At 40.5% G+C, this 14,704-nt stretch overlaps 2 protein-coding genes across 2 annotated transcripts in view; one reads left to right on the top strand and one right to left on the bottom strand.

The window, feature by feature from the left end:
- Positions 1–799: 799 nt before the first annotated feature.
- Positions 800–2,859, top strand: ddx28 (DEAD (Asp-Glu-Ala-Asp) box polypeptide 28). The gene has a single exon (XM_058782066.1). The coding sequence runs from the start codon at positions 986–988 to the stop codon at positions 2,657–2,659; it is 1,674 nt and encodes a 557-aa protein (XP_058638049.1). The 5' UTR covers positions 800–985; the 3' UTR covers positions 2,660–2,859.
- A 2,732-nt stretch (positions 2,860–5,591) lies between these two features.
- Positions 5,592–14,704, bottom strand: part of galr1b (galanin receptor 1b) — a 72,652-nt gene continuing 63,539 nt past the window's right edge. The window contains exon 3 of the mRNA XM_058783651.1: positions 5,592–6,466. Within this exon, the coding sequence (XP_058639634.1) occupies positions 6,149–6,466 (318 nt within the window). The 3' untranslated portion in view covers positions 5,592–6,148. The remainder of the gene's footprint in view (positions 6,467–14,704) is intronic.

Here is a 14,704-nt window from a genome sequence, read left to right as displayed (position 1 = left end):
TCAGTTGTGTCTGTTTGTGTTAGTCATAATGTCTCATGCCATAACTGCTATTCAGGCCCCTGTACAAAAGTTGATCAGATTATTAAACGAATCTGAATTTTCCACATAATCAATCAATGTCTGAGAATAAAGAACATTAGTTATGCACTTTTGCACCTCTATTTGAATCTTTCTCAGCAGCTCAGCAGCCATCATAAAACCACTTTAATGTATAAGGTCTAAAACCTTTAGGGTTATGAGCCCATTCAAATCATCAGACGGAATGAAGAATGGAAGCCTGTGACACTAGACATAGTTCCCCAGGTATTGTATCTGCAGATATATGTATCATTTATTTATTTTCCAGCTATTAGTCTATAAATATTATATCTATTATATAAATCAATTGTTTTTTCTGATATCAATAACATTACATTTTATATTAATAATAATAAATCATTTGTACAAAATGTTACATATTAGAATTATAACTATGAATTTAAATTTTTTCTTTTTCTTTCAAATATTTTTTAAAGCAAATCCAAATGCATTATCTAACTATGTTGGACATGACATGCAAATAAAACAATAGCTTAGGCTAATAATCTCTGCCATATAAAGATATATATATTTTAAAGCCCTCTCTATTCAAAAGAGTATTGGATAATTAAAAGAATCTGACATTTCAACACAATCGTTTGAAACGTTGTATTGCTAGCAACATCCTGTGTTATTGCTTCCATAATCTGATTCGCCTGTTAAATGTAATATATAATATAAATATAAGAGCAGCACGCTATTCCTCACGTTTGAGGCATGGGGCTTTAATTTTGGTGTCACGGGCTTTTAAACGTCATCATTCTGCGACCGGGCGAACGAAAAGCATGGGTGCATGTGCGTTCAGTGTTTTATCGCGTTTGTCACATAAAAGATGATTCTTAAATAAGTCTGCGGATTAAACCGATATTCACCTTCGCGTGTGCTGTGGCACTACCTCGCATGTACAATGCAGTCAGTGAAGTTCGTACGTCGTGCCTTTCTCATTTCCAAACTCTGTAGTTGGCAGCTCGGCTGGGGACAGATCGCGGGCGTTAACAGGGTGACAACCGCTGGCTCACAGCCTGTGGTGATCCGCATCCCGAGACGCATGCAAGAACGTATAGAGAACATCAAACAGATGCAAAGCAAGAAGTTTGACAAGCTGCCAACAGTCAAGCCTGGAAGACTCTTGATCAAGAGCAAGAACCCGCAGCTAAACCAGTCTGTCGGCTATACACTTGGGAAGTTTGAACAACCTATTCTGACATCCAAGGGATGGAAGAGTAACAAAGCGATAGGGGATTACTTCTCCATAAACAGCATCCAAAGTACTCCACCATCTGTTCTCAAGCAGAAGGACGAGGGTGATGGCAGTGCTTCCGCCCCCCAAAAGACATTTAATTGCTTTAATATTTGTCCAGAACTGGTCGAGACTTTACGCAGCCAGAATATAATTCACCCCACCACAGTCCAGATGCAAACCATTTCCAAAATACTTAAAGGACGCAACATTCTCTGTGCTGCGGAGACAGGAAGTGGAAAAACACTGGCATACCTCCTTCCCGTCATCCACAGGCTTCAAGCAGACAGGCAGGAGGAGCCCTCCACAGACTCTGAGAGAAACATTCGCGCTGTGGTCATCGTCCCATCACGGGAACTAGCAGAACAAGTGACATCTGTAGCTCGATCGATCAGCAAACCGTTTGGACTCGTGATCAAAGTCGCAGGAGGTGGGAGAGGTGTGGGAAACATCAAAGTGGCGTTCACTCACGGTCAGCCGGATGTTTTAGTGGCCACTCCTGGTGCCCTGCTGAAGGCCCTCTGGAAGCGATTCATTAACTTGAGCAAACTAAACTTCCTCGTCATCGATGAAGCCGACACTATGTTTGACGAAAGCTTTGCAGGCATGCTTGAGAATATTCTTTCGCATACCGAGGTGGCATCCAGGCTCTCTGAGACAGTTGGGCTTGCCCGTAAAGCTCAGCTGGTCGTGGTGGGAGCCACATTTCCGGGTGGCGTAGGAGAGGTGCTCAGTAAGGTGACTGACCTGGCCAGCATGGTGACTGTTAAAAGCCGCATGCTGCATCATCTCATGCCACATGTAAAGCAGACGTTTCTCAGGGTCAAAGGTGCAGACAAGATTCTAGAGCTTCACCAGGCCCTGAAGAAGGCCGAAATGGAGCACAAAGGCATTTTGGTGTTCTGTAACTCGGCTTCCACTGTCAACTGGCTGGGCTACTCACTGGAGGAAATGGGTGTTCGTCATATGAGGCTCCAGGGAGAGATGCCTGCGACTATGAGAGAAGGAACTTTTAGGAACTTTCAAAAAGGGAATGTTGATGTTCTGATTTGCACTGACATAGCTTCAAGAGGTTTGGACACACAGAGAGTTGGACTTATCATCAATTATGACTTCCCTGAGACCCACACAGATTACATCCACCGAGCAGGGCGTGTGGGGAGAGCAGGTGGCTCCGAGGGAGGAGAGGTGCTGAGTTTCGTTACGCACCTGTGGGATGTGGAACTTGTGCAGAGAATAGAGACAGCAGCCAGGAGGAGAACATCTTTACCAGGCATGGAATCAGAAATTCAGAAACCCAGCCATGAAACAGACTTTAAAGAGATGAAGGAAAATGAATAAATGAAGATCGACACATTAGACTTTTAAAACAATGAAACGTTTGTTGTTTATTTGTTGTATTAAAACTTGAAAATAAACATATAAAGAACAGTTTGTTCTAAAGCTTATGTTCAATTTTTTTACTAGACATCTTAAAGGGATAGTTCACCCAGAACTCTGACGTTCTTTCTTCTGTAAGACACAAATATATTCTGAAAAAAAAAAAAACTCTTTCTCTCTCTCTCTCTTTATTATTTTGGACCTGCTTGACTTTCAGTGTATGGACAAAAACTTCTTCAAAAAAATCAACTTAGTTTAAGTGTTCTGTACAATAACATCATATAGATTTGGAATTAAAGAGTTCTTTGTATATTTGTTGTACTGAACCTTTAAAGGGCTTAACATTTAGAACATTTTGGCCTAAGGCTTCTTTTCACATTTGTATTAGATATCTTAAAGGGCTAGTTCACCCTAAAATGCGAATTCTGTCATCAGTTAGTCTGCGTCCGAAATTGCATACTCTGTGAGATGGTACTACTTTTGAATAAGTAGGCCTAATTAATTTATAAAATAAATTTTCTATATAGTATGAATGTAATCTGAATTTACATTTGTCATGCTGTTATTGTCATGTGACCTACTGTGTCAAATGCGGTGCTTTACTGCCATTCACACAGGTAGCGTTCACCTTTCGCCCTTTTTTTTTTATAGTTTGTGATTTCTGATGCAGCTTTGCTCACCCTCATTTTGTTCCAAACCTGTATGATTTTCTTGCTTCTGCCGAACGCAAGATATTATTAATTATTATTATTATCATCATTATTTTTTGCCTGTATAATGAAAACCAGTCAGATTCAGTGTTATTTCAGACCCCGCTGACTTTCATTTGTTTGTACAAGAACAGTTTGTGGTCTGCAGAAGAAAGTAAGTCATACAGGTTTGGAATGAAATATTGCTTCACTAAACATTTAAGAACATTTTGGCCTGAAGCTTCTGTTTACATTTCTGTGTTAGACAGCTTAAACACAAATGCAGATGGCTGAATGTTGTTTTGTAATTTGAAAATGTTTGCCATGTACCTCCCACCGTTATGTGTGGGCTTATAGGCCGTGCCGTTATGTGAGGTATTTGTCTTACATTAATCTTACAGCAAACAGCCTAATTTAAATTTTTAAGGTGCAAGTGTTGCTAAGACCAAAACACATTTAAATGGCAAAGTTGCAGTTTCCTGTTTTACTGGTGACGTTGTTATCTTTTGCATAATGGGAATGAATGTGATAGAGAGGTCTTAAAGTGAGGCTTTATGCTTCACTACCGACTGTTTATTATTACCGCACTACTGCAGGGTTGCCATGAGATAAATTCGAACTTTGCAGCAGTGTTATTGGGAAGAGGGTCTTTCATAACATTGATTAGAGAAGACATAAACAGGGAGCTGTGAGCTGACCTGATGGGCTCATTTCAAAGAAAAGGCAACCTGTTCAAACAAAACTACTCCCTCATTAAATACACTTGTATATTTTCTTCAAGTCCATTTTATGAGTTCTAGGTTTTATCTTATGCATGAAGGACAAACAAACTATCACACCTACCTTGAAATGTATTTGGACAGTGCCCCTCAATGTTATTGACTTTGTTGAGCACAGCACATTTTTGGCTTTGAAATGCAACAAATACTTTTGGATTAGAGTGTGCACTTTACAGTTGTTTAAATGTATATTTGGTTCACCAGAAATGCAGACAGAGATAATTTTGTTGGATGAAGTGTTTAAAAAATAGATGATTGGGCTACATGTGGCTCACCATCTGCTTTAGATATTACAACTTAGATATTTGGTGTAAAATGTGTAGAGAATAAAGTTGAGTATTTGCAGTTGATCCAAATTATGTTTCAGGGACAATAATATATATATTTTTTTCACCAGTAATTGCAGTAATAAATGATAATCAATTTGGCATGGTTTGAAAATAATCTGACTGAATTTTAATGACTGGACAAAAGTTATGGAATTACTAATAAAATCAATGGTCAGTGTGTGATATGTGATGCAATCGTTGATTGATTTAGTAGCTTCTAATCAAATTGTGATTTGAACGAAAAGCAACAGGGAAAAGAGATGTCTGTTCAAATCGACATTGTCTAAATAGGTTAACTTTGTTATTAATGATTTGTCTGAGCATGATTTAGCATCACCAGTTTCTGGATATTTTCCCAAGCTTTTCACCTGCAAGTTCTCCCAGTCTAAAACTAAGATAAATCTCTTATCATGGTGCACTGCCAGATAGTGCTGACACTATGTGAAATATAGCATTATTTACAGATATGTTCAAATTTACACATCATATACTTATTACCAGTGTGCACTTTGAATCAGTCATTCCAAAGTTATGCAAACTGTGAAAAAATAGTGTAATTTTTAGGGTTTACTTACAGCACTGTATGTTGTTATCATTTGTAGTAGTATTATACCACATTATTGTAAGAGCTGCATTGTACCGCTGATGTATTTCACAAGGATAAAGGCATGAGTGAATAGCTTTGTGATGGTTGCATCTTATGCAAGCATATTCAACTGACAATATGACTTGGAAAATAAGCCATCCAGCATGTTTCTTGTCACTTCAAAGGGAAGTTCCTAAGCTTTGAGACTCTTGACTCATTCCTGATTCAAAAAAAAAAAAAAAAAAAGAATCAGTGTTTATAAGAGCTCCTGTCCTGGTATCTCACAGAGAGGCGTGAGTAATAGACTGGTGAGAGATGGACACACACAGAGTTTCCATTGGTCTTTTGTTTAGGACAATCTCTGCTATGTCAAACAGTTAACCATAAGCACTGGGATAAAGACAGCGACATCCTCTTTAAACAATAATCCACTCTAACTTGCTCTTAAAGGACCAGAAAACTTAAACATATATTTTATTGTTCATTGAATTTGATATTTTTATTATTTGAATTCTTAAAGGGGGTAACCTTCAATAATATTTTCTTTTCATAATAGATATACAACCATAAGACTGGACGTAATACATGTAAACCAATGTCACAGAGTATATAATTACAGCATACAAGTATTAAAGTTTATGGCATGTTTAGACTGAGACAACATAAACACTATGCAAAAAGGTGTTCATACAGCACAGTTCCTTCACAAACAGTCATGCTCTTTTAGTGATTTTCTCAAATATATCAAGTATAATCGTAGTAATGTATGTTTAAATTTATCTCTACAAGTTTGAATTATTTTCAATAACAACAATACATTTAACAGTGAACACAAAAATGTAAAAACACTTCATTAACAAACACTATTTACACTTAAATAGTTATTGGCAAATGCCTTTAATAAACACGGATTGAGATATTATATATGGTTTTACTTCTCAAGGTAACTTAATTTTTACTGTCCTTGTCAGTCAAACCTTGAAATGTAATCCATGAGAGCACGGCATGAAGCAGAGACAGCAACAGAAATGTTTTTAACAGTGATGATACCTCTAAAACATTTTGAGTCAGATGTTAGTAGTGGAATGTGTCATGGAGAAGTTTTCCATGCGAATGCGCACCGCTTTCTCCACGGGCGGAGGAGAGTAAAAAAAACGGCACGTGAAGACCTGCTTGCAGGCTTTTCTGAAGTTTTCAGAGAGGAAGGCATAAAGAATGGGGTTGACACAGGAGTTTCCATAGGCCAGGCAGTGAGAGATAATGCGAAACGCAAAAGAAGCATCATTCAATGGGAAATGGCCGAATTCTACCCACATAGCGATAATGTGGTGCGGCATCCAGCAGATGAGGAAAGCAGCGACAACCAGCAACACCGTCTGAGCGGTCTAGAAAACACAGAAAGAGAGAGAAAAACAGGCTGGTTAATCATACCTCAGATGACCTGATTTTTCAACTTCTTTTTCTCACATAGCCTATACATAATCAACTTTCCTTAAATAATTAACAGTGTTTAAAGGTGTTGGCACTTGCAGGTTATTCTGTAAAAAGCACTGGTCTCTATTAATAGATGACAAAATTTATTGAGACTCAACAGAGCGTATGATTCCAAACGGTAAATAAGTCCGTGCCGTTACAGTAACTGGGATGAGGGTCATTGTAAGTGGGATGGGAATGAAAGGCTGGACAGGTCATTATAGAAGGCCACAGACTGTTCAGGTGACAGAGGATTTTGGTCTCGTTTGCTCTGAACTTTTGTCCATAATAGTGTTGAAAAAGCAAAGTGGGAAGAGAATGACATTTTCTTCATCATTTCTCAACCTGGAGCCAAACATGTTTTTTGATTCAAAGCAGATGACACCAAGTGAACCTTTCTGTGGGCTTGATAATGCGTAGCTCATCTCGTCACAGACGAAGCGACACATCCTTTGAGTGGGTAGATGAAGCCCACCACCAGAAGATGACTGGTTAGAGGAGAATGAACTCAATTACGACATTAAAATTAGCAGTAATGCCTATGAGATACATCTCCTAATGGATGTTATGTAGTCGCTGTGTTTAAAACCTATAAGATAAATGGTAGCTGGCAATGAGAATGATGCTGACTGCTGAGCTCGCTGTTTTCAGAGAGGTTGGAAAAAAGATGCCAATTTCCTGAAGATTACATTCATTCACTTCCACAATTTTGCGCAGCAGCTGGTTTTCAGCACACTGGGAAAGCAGACATTACCTTCTCCCAATATATGAACTCATTACCAGTGGAGAAAAGCCAAGCCAGACTTGTGATGTGTCCATGTAGAGAGCATCTGTCTAGCAGATGTCACAGCCCACACATTGTGATTTGCTTAAGGTTAAGTATTGCTTGTAATAGAACAACAGAATGAGTAAAGAAATGTTAGAAGAGTTAGGATAGTCGCATACAAATATAGACAATATACAATATATTTGGCATTGGCAGATTAGGGTTAACTCTAACCCTAATATTTAAAGTATTTCAAACACTTAGTGGTAGAACATTAAAATGAAACAAATACACAGTAAAATGCTATAAAAAAAGACCCGGATACTTGAAACATGGTGTGGGCGACTAATGGAGAGAGAGAGAGATAGATCGCTATGATTAGTCACAGGATGAGAGTCCAGCAGAGTGCAAGAAATTTTCTGGTAGATTGGCGCTGTTAATATCCTTTAGAGCAGGGTTCCTCAAATCTTTCCCTGGAGGGCCAATCTGCTGCAGAGTTTAGCTCCAACCCTGATCAAACTCACCTACCTGTGATTTTCTAATGATCCTGAAGACTCTGATTAGCATGCTCAGGTGTGTTTGATTAGGGCTAGAGCTAAACTCTGCAGGAGTGGGCCAGATTTGAGGATGCCTGCTTTAGAGCTTGAAAGCTTGATAGAATGATTTAATATTACAAAAGTTTAACACTTCTTTTAGTTTCTTGGCTCTACCATGTGAAAGCTGTGACCATTGTTTGATTGTTATTGTGGAATGTTATACACAAAGCAACAGAGTCCAGATGAGCTACTGGTAATCATGTAGTAGAGGGACTGGCATTTTTAACTAGTGAGATAAGAAGAACAACATAAACTTTTCTAAGCAGAAACCACAGAACAACTAATGATATTCAGAAGCCATGTTCCTTCACTACATTTTTCCCTATACCTACCAGGAATTTTAGATTTAATAAGAACATCAGGTACAGGTAGGAAACAAGATAAGTATAACTGTTTGGTGGAGCAAACACAACATGGCTGCTTCTCACATAAACAACAAAAAAGCTACTTCCCTTTTGCCTTCAAAATAACTAAAGGGGGACAGGGTTTTCTTCGAACACACAGCTGGAGATATAGCAGGAATAAACAAATGAGAATCCAACTGTTTCATTTCTACTTTGATGGTCATTGCATCTCCCTTTGATGTTTCCCTTCAATGCTCATCATTCACAATCCATTTAATCTGAGGTGTGCACTACTGAGTCATTCAAAATATGACCAGAAACGTGTATTAAAGTGACAGTTCATCCAAAAAAAATTTATTTTTATTTTTATTATTTGCCCTTGTGTTGTGTTCTAGACATATAGCACTTACTTTCCTCCTTAGAACACAAAAATGTCCACACAAGTCAGTGGGGTCCAATGTTATTTTGGATCCCAATGAATTTCAATGTTTGGTCAAAATATCTTCTTCAGTGTTCCTCAGAATAAAAAGTCATACTTGTTTGGAGAGACATAAAGGTAAGTAAATAATGACAGATTTTTCTTTTTAGAGTGAACTATGCCTTTCTGAAAGCAAATATATTCAGTTTCATGTTAACTATGTTTAACAGCAAGGGACATATAATCCTATGTAACATGAAAATGAAAATTATTTGAGCTTCTGCAGGGTATCTCTTGTTCTGATTCAAGAATGACAACATGCTCCTTAGAACTTATGACACAGCAGTATGTATAAGAAACTATATAGAGTTGATAATCATTCAGTGTTTTACAGCCCTGTGGATCAAAAAGGAAATGCCATCATATACAGTATGGCAAAAAAAAAAAGATGATCATAGAGAGAAATGGATTACTAAAACATTACAAAACAAAACAAATCAGTACTTTAGCATTATAGGGAAACTGATGCACAACCATTTAATTCTGCTACCACTGTTTTCCAGAAATCAAAACTTTCTCACTGACGGACATATGCATATGCCAACTATGCAGAATTAAGGTAAAATAGAAGCTGGGGGCACTAAGGTCATCGCAATGAAACATCTTAGAAAATATACTGTGAAATTCAGAAGGATGGATACCAGGGGAAGGCCTCCATACATATTTTTGTCCACACATCAAACAATGAGCAAAATGTATACACACACTGAGAGGCATTTTCTTTCTTGCATTTGATGACTGACCTTAGCTCTGTCCACTGTTTCACAAACATGGGTAGAAAAAACCCTGACATTATGAGTGAATGTGTAAATTTTGGATGGTGTGAATGGACTGCAAAAATAACGGGGGGCTAATAACAGCTCTCAGACTGATTCAAACATAATTACTGTTATTTTCCCTCTCCCACCATCCACAGAACCAACTGTCTGAACCCTGGGCGAAGGAAAACAAGTTATTTATACAGCACAGTTTGTGAGGGTACCAGTTTGCAGCCTGTTACTATGAGCTGAAAGGGTTTGTCAGGGGTCAGACTCCTGTTGTGACCTCCACTGTCTGCAATTATCTTTCTATTCCCTTCTCCTTACACTCACCCTTGGTCTTCCTTCTCCCCCTCACTAGTCTTGTTTTGCTTTCTCATAAATAGTTCTCTCCTTTCCCTGTCTTCTTCATTTTCATCACATTTTAGTGTCGACCTTCAAATATATGCTACACAGAGACAATAAGATGATAAGTCTCTCCGCATAAGCAGCATGAGGTTTATAATCAACCGCTTACACGAAAATGCTAAACGTCTTTGTCTTTCTAAACTGGAGAATTAAGCTTTTGTCAATGATAAAGTGAATTGGAAAGTGCTGGAGTGAACAACCGACTGCTAACAACTCAGGTAGTTTGTCATAAATAAGTGGAAAATGGCAAATAGATAAAGTGATGACAAATAGACTGAGAATGGAAAATCATTAAGAGAAGATTTATGCTCCCCTAGTCTGGCTAGTTTTGGCTGTGAGGAATATATTTAATCATAACCTATGTCAAGGCTTGATCATGATCTAGTTAATAAACCAGGACATTAGACCATAGTTTGATGTTCGGTATGAATGAAAAATGTCTTAAGACAGATTAAGAGTCATTAGCACTAGAGTTTGGTAGTGAGGATGTGTCCTCCATTATGTTTAGCTAATTAAGCAAATTTTAAGGAAAAAACTTAAGGATGTTTTTTTAAGAGTTTAATGGAGGTACTTTTTTCTCTTACTCAAGTGAATTCACGATGGAAAAATGAATCCTTGGCCTCACACACTGAATACTGCTTTTCTTTTATGGCACACACACACACAATAAAAACAAACCCACCTCAGAGTTACAGATATTCCTTCTCGAAGGAAAGACTAAGCATTAAAATGTTTTGATTTGATTCTGAGATTGGAGTATTGGACTCATTCAATTATTAAAATGATGAAATCATTAGGATGAAGTCAGAGATTTACGGTATATATTATTTGAACATATTTTCCATGTGCAAGAAGATACATAAAATATTTGATACAAAAATATATTTCAGTATTATTTTATATTAAAATAATGCCTATTATTATATTACTTCTATCTGAATAATACACTATTACGTAGACTTTAGAGTAGAGTTTTACCACTGTATCACCTTTCATTCAAGTTTTAATACTGTCTGTCCTACTCATTACCCACGTCTCACTGGCAAATTGAGATTTAATGCTAGAACTAAAACACTTAAAGAATTAAGGTAGAGTTGACTGTACATTAACATTTGTAATGAAATATACTTAAAATCACATTTATGTTAGTGCTATGACCTTGATACCATTATATCCTTTCAGCTCTTTTCAGCTCAACAGATTGAGGAAGAAAAAGAGAACTACACAGGACTAAGTAAAGGGATATTCACACAAAGTGCATTCTTGCATTTAAAAAGCAATACGGAGCAGAACAGAACAAACTGCAGGTGTCTCAAAATGCACTTTTAAAAGCTGAACTGTTTTTAACAGATGTCTTGTCACCTTTATGCATCTTTAAACCTTGCTTAAAAAAATAATTACAGCAACAATACAAATCACATTTTTGTGACTTTGTAAGTCTGCAGTTTACCTATTATTTATAGTCACCTTCATTTCAGACCATTAGTCATTACATTCTCTGTGAACACCGCAGGTATCACAAAGGTCACAGGCTCGGAAGTGCACCTTTAATTTAACAGAGCTGAGTGCTCACGAAGAACAGACCCTTTCAGGTTCATTTTAAGTTAGTGTCTGAAAGTGATGCATCTGGGTGACGAGTTGTTCACTGTGTTATCTGTCCATCCATTTCCACCTTTTTTGCAGACAGATAGGTGGGTATTATCAGCCAATCACAGCAACATGGACAGCAATTCACAGGAAACTCAAGGAGAACACAATAAGAAATGCTGCCTCCCTTTGAACTTATATCCACTGGTAAACTTGTGTCGCACGAGTCAGTGCATATGGGTTATTAAATATGTAAAAGCTTAAGGTCTCTGCTGACAAAAGTTTTTAAAAGTAACCCTTGAAGTTAGTTTTGATACTCTGTTTATCCTCTCGAGGCACCACACATCTCTTTACTTCAATTACATGTAAGTCTTCTTTACAACATGTTGACTCCTTTTCTGAAACAAAATGAGAAGAGATAGTTTTGGCAGCAGCATCAATCCATTGATCTCAAAGGAAATGGAATCCTTGCTGTGGTGTTAAATGTTTTTACACCCTTATAATGTGGTTGCTAGCTCAGACTCTTGTTTGTTGGGGAGCAAGTGTCCCTTGTTTCTGCTGTACATTACACACACACTAACACATCTTTCACTTTCTCATTCTTAATCTTTTGTCACAGTCAAAACAATTTTATCTAAAGCAGTTTATCTCTTGGTATAACTGTGTGATATTAATGATCTGAACAGCGTGCGGAACAGTATTAAACTGATCAGTAGTGTATGAAACTAAGAATTGTGAACACAATGCAACATGAAAGCTTAACTAAGTTATTTTATTGTATGGCCACCTCTGATATTAATTTGAACTGTGTGTAAGTTTACATTAGATTCTATTTTACAAGACCACAGTCAATACTAGTGCTGGGCGGTATACCGGTTCATACCGAATTTGTTTGTTTTTGTTATGATATGGATTTTTAAATACCGCAATACCGGTGTGTCGCCTAAACAACGTTCGGAACGCGGCGTGGCATGACACTGAGAGGGGTTCCTTTTCACTGTTGCACTGTGGTGAGGGCACAGCTGTGTGTTACTAAGCGTGACTGTGAACAACCTTCTAAAATGCGAGTAAATCACTTGCATATGCGACTAAATCATCACACTGGGTGACTAAATGATGTCTAATATTAGACAATGGCTAATAAATTGTTAGATTTTACTCGCCAGTGTGTAAGCTGGAGGTTAAGTAAAAGTTTAGCACAGATATATTTTCACTCGTGGAACACTCTGAATGAGCGCTTCAGAGTTCAATCTCACTGGCTGGCGCTCACCTATTATCGTCCCTGATTTGATTTCAGCAAATCAATTGCGCGAACACAGACAATGTGATTAATATTCATGAACCCAGCAGCTCATTAAGCCTTAGTGCGTTTTTTTAAATTCTTATTAGTAGTAGAATTTGTAGTAGTATTGCTATCTTATTAGTTTTATTTTTAGTTGTTCTTTTTCTTGAAATGACAATATCTTAAGCACCACCACCAGTCCTAAATATTTTTCTAAGTAAATCTACTGCTGTCAGTCCTGTCTTGTTTCCCCTCCTCTCGTGCCCATTTTTGGTTTGTTCCTGTTCCTGTCATTATGAGTTCTTTAGTCTCCAGCCCTGTTTGATTTGTTCCCCACCTGTTACTGTTCTCCTCGTTTGATTTCCTACTGTTTATAAGCCCTGTGTTTCCCTGTCTCCACGTCAGCTGTTAATTGTCTATGTGTCTGTTTGGAAGTCCCATGTCTCCTGTGTTCCTGAGTGAAGTAAATAAAATCCTTATTACTGAGCTCCTCGTCTCCTCGTTTCCCGGGATCCAGTAGGATCGTGACAGAACAGCTGACCTAACTGACTGGATGATGGCCGAGGATAGGCTGTGGGGTTTGCGGCAGGCCGGTCGGAGGTTGGAGCGGTATGTGGAGGATTTCTGTGAGCTAATTCACCAGCTGAGCTGGCACAATGCCGCTCTTGGTGCGTGCTTTCTGCTGGGGCTGGACGACGAGATGATCCGTTGCGATCTTCCTGCCTTGGAATTTCCCCTGATCGAACTGATTAATCTCGTGCTTTTTGTAAATAGTTCTGAATTCGAAGTTCAGGAAGTGAAAGAACTTCCTAAGCCTCGTAGTCCAGCCCACTCAGAAGCACGCCGCGTCACACCAGCTCACCTCATGCCCAGCACCCCCACATACCGCGCCAACGGCTCGGACCGCCGGCCCGACCCCAAATACCCCCGTGTCCTCCATAGCTCCACCCTCGTCCTCGGCCCTAGTCACCAGCCGCCGTTCGCGGCCATCGCAAGCCAGCCGCCGTCCGCGGCTCCCTCTCACCAGCCGCCGTCTGCGGCCCAGGAAAGCCCGCCGCCGTCCGCGGCTCACACAAGCCAGCCGCTGTTCGCGGCCCACGAAAGCCCGCCGCCGTCCGCGGCTCTCTCTCTCCAGCCGCCGTTCGCGGCTCACACAAGCCAGCCGCGGTTCGCGGCCAGCGAAAGCCCGCCACCGTCCACGGCTCCCGCTCACCAGCCGCCGTTTGCGGCCGAGGCAAGCGCGCCGGCGGAGAGTGTGGCAAGCGCGCCGGCAGAGAGTGTGGCAAGCCCGCCAGAGCCTGCCCCTCGCAAGAGCCCGCCAGTGCCGGCCCCTCGCAAGAGCCCGCCAGTGCCGGCCCCTCGCAAGAGCCCGCCAGTGCCGGCCCCTCGCAAGAGCCCGCCAGTGCCGGCCCCTCGCAAGAACCCTCCAGAGTTCCCGCTGGTCCCCTCCAGCTCTGCGCTGCCAGAGCGCCCCCCAGTGCCTGCGCCACGAAGGCGCTTCCAGGAGTGTCCGCTGGTCCCGTCCAGCACCGCGCTGCCAGAGCTCCTCCCAGTGCCTGCGCCACGAAGGCGCGTCCAAGAGTCTCCGCTGGTCCAGTCCAGCACCGCGCTGCCAGAGCGCCCCCCAGTGCCTAAGCCACGTAGGCGCTCCCTAGAGTCCACTTCCCCTGAAACCCAGCCCAAGACCACCTCTAATTTCCCCAGGAAAATTTTGGGGGTAGTAGGGCTCCGGCCAGAGAGGCCGAGGTGGGGGCTGGGGCCGAGGTCTCGGCGGCAGATCCGCCATGGCATCCCGAGTCCCCTGACCCGCCATGGCCGCCGGACTCCCCTGATCATGGACTCCCCTGATCCGCCATGACCGCCAGACTCCCCTGATCCGCCATGGCCGCCAGACTCCCCTGATCCGCCATGGCTCCCGGAACGGGCGCCGC

The sequence above is a fragment of the Onychostoma macrolepis genome, chromosome 07 (genome assembly GCF_012432095.1).
Source record: "Onychostoma macrolepis isolate SWU-2019 chromosome 07, ASM1243209v1, whole genome shotgun sequence".
Classification (NCBI taxonomy): Eukaryota; Metazoa; Chordata; class Actinopteri; order Cypriniformes; family Cyprinidae; genus Onychostoma; species Onychostoma macrolepis.
This window is presented reverse-complemented; position numbering and strand designations above follow the sequence as displayed.

Coding starts and splice junctions, on each gene's coding strand:
- ddx28 (XM_058782066.1), top strand. CDS start 986: ATGCAGTCAGTGAAGTTCGTACGTCGTGCCTTTCTCATTTCCAAACTC.